This window comes from Rhincodon typus, chromosome 8, assembly GCF_021869965.1.
Source record: "Rhincodon typus isolate 14 chromosome 8, sRhiTyp1.1, whole genome shotgun sequence".
NCBI classification, from domain to species: Eukaryota; Metazoa; Chordata; class Chondrichthyes; order Orectolobiformes; family Rhincodontidae; genus Rhincodon; species Rhincodon typus.
The window spans coordinates 74,668,511-74,675,904 of NC_063339.1; the positions used below are offsets into that span (position 1 = coordinate 74,668,511).

Genomic DNA, 7,394 nt, shown 5'->3' on the forward strand with positions numbered 1-7,394 from the left:
GAGTTACGGACTGGAATCTAATCGAGGGGTTCAGATGGTTTATATATAGAATAACGGATACCCGGGAGTGAGTTACAGACTGGAATCTAATCGAGGGGTTCAGATGGTTTATATATAGAATAACGGATACCCTGGAGTGAATTACAGACTGGAATCTAATCGAGGGGTTCAGATTGGTTATATATTAAGAGACGTCTATTTGAAACATAACTCGTTGACTATGGCCCTGCAGTGGTCTGTAAAGTGTCTGCCTGTTAGCGTGGGTGTTGTGACTGCAGTCTGAGGGCTCCATTTTCCCCGAGGGTGTCGATTCGCCTGTTGAACGTTTCCTGTTTGCCTGCTTCAGAGCTAAAGATAGCAGTAGCCCATGCAGAAGTCACATCAGGAAAGAATTCCTCGTGTAAAGTGTTGTAGAAATCGGAGAGTTGCTTCCTCCAGAAGCAGTGTGGCTGCTGGGGGCTTAACTGGAATCTCAAAGACTGAGGTGGGTAGGTTTCTGTGTAGTTGGGGTGCCAATGGAGGTGGGGAAACGGTTTAAGTGCAGCCAGGGTCAGAACAGGCCGCATCGGCTTTTCCTGTTCCTCTCTTGCTAACCGTATTGCCCCACCTCGGCCTAAGCTGAAACCAGCCTCTCCTGAGGCCTTCCTGATTTCCCGTGGTATCTCAAATACAAGAAACAACCCCGCATCAGCCTCTCCTTCCCTTCCCCTCTGCGGTTGTGGACGTGGGATGGCATGATTGCTTTTAATCGTCGAAGGTAATGTCCTGTCTCTGTGCCCTCACTGCCCACAGGAATTGACAGACCGACCACCTTCACTTGTGAGGCACGCAACTCAAAGGGAGTCGCTGTTTCCAGGACAGCGAGCGTCAAAGTCAAAGGTCAGTTCGCAAACGCCTGCAGTTCCCTTCTGTTGAAATCTTTATCCATCCTCCGTTATTTTTTCCCAGTGCCCTCCTGAGCCAACCACCCACTCTGTGACCTTTGTAAAACTGAGCTCATCAAATAGCCTTGTTCCCTCCCATCTCCAAACTCGCAGCAAGTGATGTGTTCACTTGTCAGCGCCTCCCCATGAAATGACATTGGCTCCGATTCTGAAGTGCCTGAGTTTTAAGATTCTCACTTCCCTGCCCTTCCCTCTCTGTGTAATCTCTCCAACCCTCCAATGCTGGGGTCTTGCACACCCCCCAGTTTAATTGTCTCATTCAGGCTGTGCCTTCCGTTGTCTATTCCCTGAGTTCTGGAACTGACTCCATTCAACTCTTTGCTCCTTTAAGATATTCCTTAAAGCCTAAAGTTTTGGCCAATAGTATCGATGTCTCCCCCAGTAGCAGCTTCAGTTACATTTTGTCTAAGAAGCACCGCGCGATCTTTTACTATCTTAAGGGTGCCACACCAGTGCAAGTTTCTTTTTCCCTCCTCTATCTTGATCTGTTTCCCTCTCTCTACCTCGATCTTCCTCCATCGTCTTCCCTCCCTTTTGTGCATTTTTATCATTTTATACCAGCACCTTGTCTCTTCTGTCCTTTCCTTCTTTTCTCCCTTATCCCTTCTTTCTTCCGTTAGTGTATCCTGCTATTTCTCATCATCCTTCCTTACACTATTTCTTCCTCCATTTGGCATGCCTTCCATCTCACTGCCCCCCACTTTGTCCCTTCCGCTACTTCCTTTCTCCCTTCGTCGTTTCCTTCGATCATTGTTTCTCCTCATCACTCCCCGTCTCCTTCTGCTCCCGCTTGTCCAGTCTTCCTTCCTCTATTTCCTTTCCTCTTCCTTCTTCCCCCCCCACTTCATTCTTTCTTCTTTCCCTCTTATTTTCCCTATCTTCCATCGCCTTGCCCCCTCCCCCTCACCTGTTGCCTCGTTCTCCCCTCTCTTCCCTGTTTAAGGGAGATAACTTTGAGCTGTCGCTTTGTGGTTAGCGGTAACCGTTGGTAACGTGGTTTTATTTAGAGGCCATCAGTGAGTCTCCCTCTTGAAGCGGGAAGCTGCACTGCTTGGGGGAAAGCTGTCCTCCACGGTCGCTGATGAGTTTCTAGAGCAGACACCCCAAAAGGGTGAGTTGCCGTGTAATTTCCGAGTGCACGCTTGGGCAGTTCAGCCTTGTTCTGTTGTTTTTGTCGCCGTGACCAGACGAACCCCCGGATGTGGGGTATTGTGCAGACCCTCTGCTCTGGAGGCGCCGCGTTTGGGCCGTCGTTTCCCTCACAATGCGCTCACAGGGCAAGGGAACGGCGTGGGCGCCTCTTTGCGAGGTTCGCTCTCGGCCTCTTGCCGTGCACCAACCGCTGTTTCTTGTTCAGTCCTGCCAGCCAAGCCGGATAGGGTGAGCATCGCCAACGAGACTGCCAACAACGCCACCGTCAGTTGGACTGCCGCCTTCGATGGCTTCTCGAAGCCGCAGAACTGCACAGCTCAGGTATGTTTGGACTGGCTCCCGTGGCAGGGCTCAGATAAAGCTGGTTCTCACCTTTAAACCCCACCCGCTGACACAGGGTTAAGGTCAGGCTCGTTAGAAAGTAAGCTGATTCTTTCTTTACGTAGGACGGTGTAGATTTTAAAAAAAACAAAACAGTGCAGAAAAACAGGCCTTTCAGAGCGATGGCTGATGTGTCATGAGGTGGATCCCAGCTCGTTTGATCAAACTTTACTCAAAATGTCCTCAGATCCTGCGCTCCTTTGAATATTTAACTTATTCCAAATCCTCCTCCTGAAGCCTATTCACTCCCTGTGGTAGTAAGTTCTGAATTCTCAATGAGCAACAGAATTACAGGCATGCGAGAGGCCACATGACTCGTCGCGAAGAAATTCCCATTTGATTCTCATTGGGTTTACTAGCGAGTCTTTTAGAAATGTCATTTAATGTTAACATCACTTCGATTTAGGGCCGTTAAGAGGGCCTATAATTCCTGGTTACCATGCTGGGCTGACTTTACTGTCACTTCCTGTAGGCCTTCTGCCTGTCCCTTGGACTTGCGACTCCAGTGTTGCCAGCTTCCAAGCAACCCAACACCCGCCCCCCACAACTCTGCCCACCTCTTTTACAGCATTTAGTCCCTGGCTCAGAAAGCAGCTCGCCAATCGCTGATCGGGCCTGGGGAACAAGGCTATGCCAATCCGTGAGCACTTGGCCTCTTTTTGTACATCAGTCGAGACGGGATCCCGATGCAGCCGAGGTGAAGCTGCGTTTGTCGCTTCCTGAGCATCGGCACCCACATTCTCCTGACTCCGAGCCTGCAAAGTGTGGTGCACTCCCAGGATTTTTTTTGTCTGTTCCTCTTCCCGCCATCTCTAATCCTCATTTCCCACAATCCTATTGTCCTTTCTGAACTTGTCCCTAATCTTTGATGTACCATGTCGTTCCCTAGCCCACACTGTTTAGTTTAATTGATTCTCAATTTCCCGGAGTTCTGTGGTTTGCAAGAATACAAAGCACAGCTCAGGTGTAGACTGTCCCAAAGGAGGAGTCCACTCTCGCCCCAGGAGTGGTCCCAAGTGCACCTGAGTTGGAACCCACTTTTCCCATACCAGCTCCATAGCGACATAGTCATCTCTTTCACAAGGCTGAGAGATTGTAAATGGTGAGGTGCTGCTTTCAATTTAGTGCGGAGTTTGTCATGCTCTGTGTGTAGAAACCCTCTACCTAGACCGTTGGGACCTACGTGAACCACAACAAGTGGACCGTCCCCCTTGCTGCAGATGTCCCAGACCCTGGCATCGGAAAGGCAACATAGCCACCTAGACTCTCATCCTTCATTGCCTCCCCTGTGTCTGCGTGCGTTTCCTCCAGTTTCCTCCCATAGTCCAAAGATGTGCAGGTTCGGTGGATTGGCCATGCTAAATTTCCCACAGTGCCCAGGGACGTGCAGGCTCAGTGGTGGGTCTTGGGGGGATGCTGTTCAGAGGTTCAGTGTAGACTCGATGGGTTGAATGGTCTGCTTCCACACTATAGGGACTCTATGATTCTAACAGTGTCAATCCCCATCACTGTACTATCACCTACAAGTACTACTGCATACTGTGCTGCTCCCCACATCTGTATATCAGTGCCATGGTCATTTTCCACATCCACCCTGCAGCCCCTGCCGTCACCAAAACAGGCTAAGAGAACCTTACAGCTGTCGGACTATTGCAGAGCCTGACAGTGCTGCACCTATGGGTGCCCTTACCTGCCTCATTCTCTGTCCCACTCTCCTGTCCCTAACCACGCACCAGATCCTGCCACATCCTCACTGGTGTGACCGCCTCCTGGTACAAAGATCCAGGTAACGTTCCCCCCTCCCTAATGCTCGTGTGACGTACGAGGAGAGATCGACTAGGTTGGGATTGTTCTCTCTACCCTGTCCAGGACTGGACAGGGTAGATGCAGGGAGGATGTTCCCGATGGTGGGTGTGTCCAGAACTAGGGATCACAGTATGAGGATTCGGGGTAGACCATTGAGGACGGAGATGAGGAGACATTTCTTCACCCAAAGAGTGGTGAGCTTGTGGAATTCATTACCGCAGGAAGTAGCTGATGCCAAAACATTGAATGTGCTCAAGAGGCAGCACTTGGGGCAAATGTGATCAAAGGATATGGGGAGAAAGCAGGATTAGGCTTTTGAGTTGGACGATCAGCCATGATCATGAAGAACGGCGGAGCAGGCTTGAAGGGCCGAATGGCCTCCTCCTGCTCCTATCTTCTATGTTTCTATGTCAGTAGTTCAGCCTCCAGCTCATAGACTCTGAGCCAAAAAGCCACTTGTATTTCCAACACTAATCGTAGACACACTTGTATTGGATCACAATGGCATCCAGGGGCTCCCACACACTGCAGTCTTGAGTCATCAACTGTTCTACCATGCTGAATGAGTTATGTGATTTATTTAATTATATTATTCACTAGTTTATGTTGTTTTTTTTGTAAACCAGACCTCTTGTTTCAATACAATGTTATATCTTAAGAACAGGATAGACCTTAACCACTTAATTTGCTCTCATGCTCTAATTTCTCTGTTTGTTTCAGGCATCCTTTATAGATTTCTAAAGTTTTCTCCTGGCTTACCGCCAAGCTTCCCAGCATTTTTAATCATTCACTTCCTTTCGACTCTTTCCTTAAATTGGGTCATTAGCCATAGATGGTGCATCCTTTTCCATGTAGGTTTTTTCTTTCTCGAACCAACGCTGTTCCTATGTTTGCAACATCCGGGTTCTCTCAAAACCAAAACCGATCAGTTTCTTCCTGAATTCACTTCAGAAAATGCCAGGAAATGGAGCAAACGGGAGCAGCAGTAGGCCATTCAGGCCTTCAGTCCTGCATAACCATTCAATATGGAGTCATAGCTGTCACAGAACACTCCACCTGCCACCCCTTGGCACATCTGATCAAGGTCCCGTTGTACTCTGAGATAATATTCCTCACTGTCCCCACTACACCACCTTTTTCGGTTGCGTCTGCAAACTTAGCGACCATTCCTCCTATATTCACATCCAAATCATTTATATAAATGAACAAAAAGCAGTGGACCCAGCACCGATCCTTGCAGCACACTGCTGGTCGCTGGCCTCCAGTCCGAAAAGCAACCCTCTACGCCTTTAAACCAAAGATAGAAACCGAAAGAGCCAAGGCTCCCCCAACACTGCCCCCATCAGACACTCCCGAGTAGGGACAGCGCCGGGTAAAAGGCAGGCGAGAGCGCACGCTACTTGTTTGAAGCAGAAGGTGAGCTCTCTCGACTTTCATAAATGAAAATGAAGTCTCTGTCACTTGAGGAGAAACCAAAATAAAAAAAAGCGCACAAAAAAGATGGCCGCCACCCCCCTTGACTCGGTCCCCACCATCTGCACGTGGGGCAGGGACCGCAAGGACCAAGACGTAAAATAAACCTTCCTCGACACAATCAAAATCAAATCTCTGCACCATCCCCATCCAACGCACCTGTGACAGGAACAGCAAGAGTTTTGAAATCCAGAGGAAGGTTCCTCTACCCATTTTAATGAAAAATAAAGTCCCCTTAAACTGACCTCTGGGACAGGGATGGTATGGAGTTTAAGTAAAAACCCCCTTTGGCTCTTCCCCAGGCTCCAAAACCAACGCAAAAGGAAAAGAAAACTGCCCTTTTCCAGGCACAAAACCGACAACAAGCGCAGACTTAAAAAGTCAAGTGGAAACTTACGCCGCTCAGTCAAAATTTCATCGCTCGAACCGATGATGCGACCCCCACACCGCCCCCCACCAGCCCCTGCGGCACCCGTCAGTCGCAAAAGGCCTCCATCATTACCGGTCAGTCCCACATGCTGCAGGGACACCCGAGCGCAGACATAACCATGCAAGAGGGGCAGACAGAACTGGCGAGGCCCCTCTTCGGCCCGCTGCTGAATGGCCATCTTGGTCAGGCCCAGTAGCAAAGCCGCGAGGAGGCTCCGACACATGTCTTCCTCTCCCCCTGCCGGGTGCCCGTAGGTCAGGATCTTGGGCCCGAAAAGCAGCCCTCTACCACCACCCTCTACCTTCAAGCCAATTTTGTATCCGATTCACTAGCTCACCCTGGATCCCTTGTGATCTGACCTTACTAGCCAGTCTACCATGCGGAACCTTGTCAAACGCTTTGCTGAAGTCTGTATAGTCAACGTCTACTGCTCTGCCTTCACCGGTCTTCAAAAAAACTCCATCAAGTTAGTGAGACATGATTTTCCGTGCACAAAGCCGTGTTCACTATCACTAATCAGTCCTTGCCTTTCGAAAAGCGTGTAAATCCGGTCTCTCAGAATCGCCTCTGACAACTTACCCACCACTGACATCAGGCTCACTGGTCTGTAGTTCCCTGGCTTTTCCTTACAGGCTTTCTTAAATGAAATATGATCGTCCAAACTCATTACCCTCTCCTGATGCCTTTGATCCCTTTAGCTCCAAGAACTATATCTATCTCCTCCTTGAAAACAATCAATGTTTTGACCTCAACCACTTTCTGTGACAGAGGATTCCACAGGCTCACCGCTCTCTGGCTGAAGAAATTTCTTCTCAGTCCTAAATAGCCTACTCTGTATCCTTAGACTGTGATCCCTGGTTCTGGGCTTTCCAGTTGTCAGCAACATCCTTCCTGTGCTTATCCAGCCATGTTAGAATTTTATAAGCTCCTGTGGAACTCCCCCCCCGCCTCCCTCGCTCTCCTAAACTCCAGTGAATAAAGCCCTAATCGATCCAGTCTGCCTTCATATGACAGTCCTGCCATTCTAGGAATCAGTGTGAAAAACCTTTGTTGAAATAGCCAGAACATCCTTCCTTGGATAAGGAAACCAAAATTACGCACAATACTCCAGCTGTGGTCTGACCAAGACCCTATACAAATGCATCAAGGCATCCCTTGGTGAATCCTTTCGCTAATAAGGCCAACAGAGTGTGAGACAGTGTGGGTGA

General features: G+C 49.2%; 1 protein-coding gene across 1 annotated transcript in view; it reads left to right on the forward strand.

Annotated features, from left to right (window-relative positions):
- The window catches only part of tyro3 (TYRO3 protein tyrosine kinase), a 90,356-nt gene that overhangs the window by 22,424 nt on the left and 60,538 nt on the right, over window positions 1–7,394 (forward strand). Inside the window, exons 5-7 of the mRNA XM_048600465.1 lie at window positions 793–879; window positions 2,302–2,417; window positions 3,148–3,244. Of these exons, the coding sequence (XP_048456422.1) occupies window positions 793–879; window positions 2,302–2,417; window positions 3,148–3,244 (300 nt within the window). The remainder of the gene's footprint in view (window positions 1–792; window positions 880–2,301; window positions 2,418–3,147; window positions 3,245–7,394) is intronic.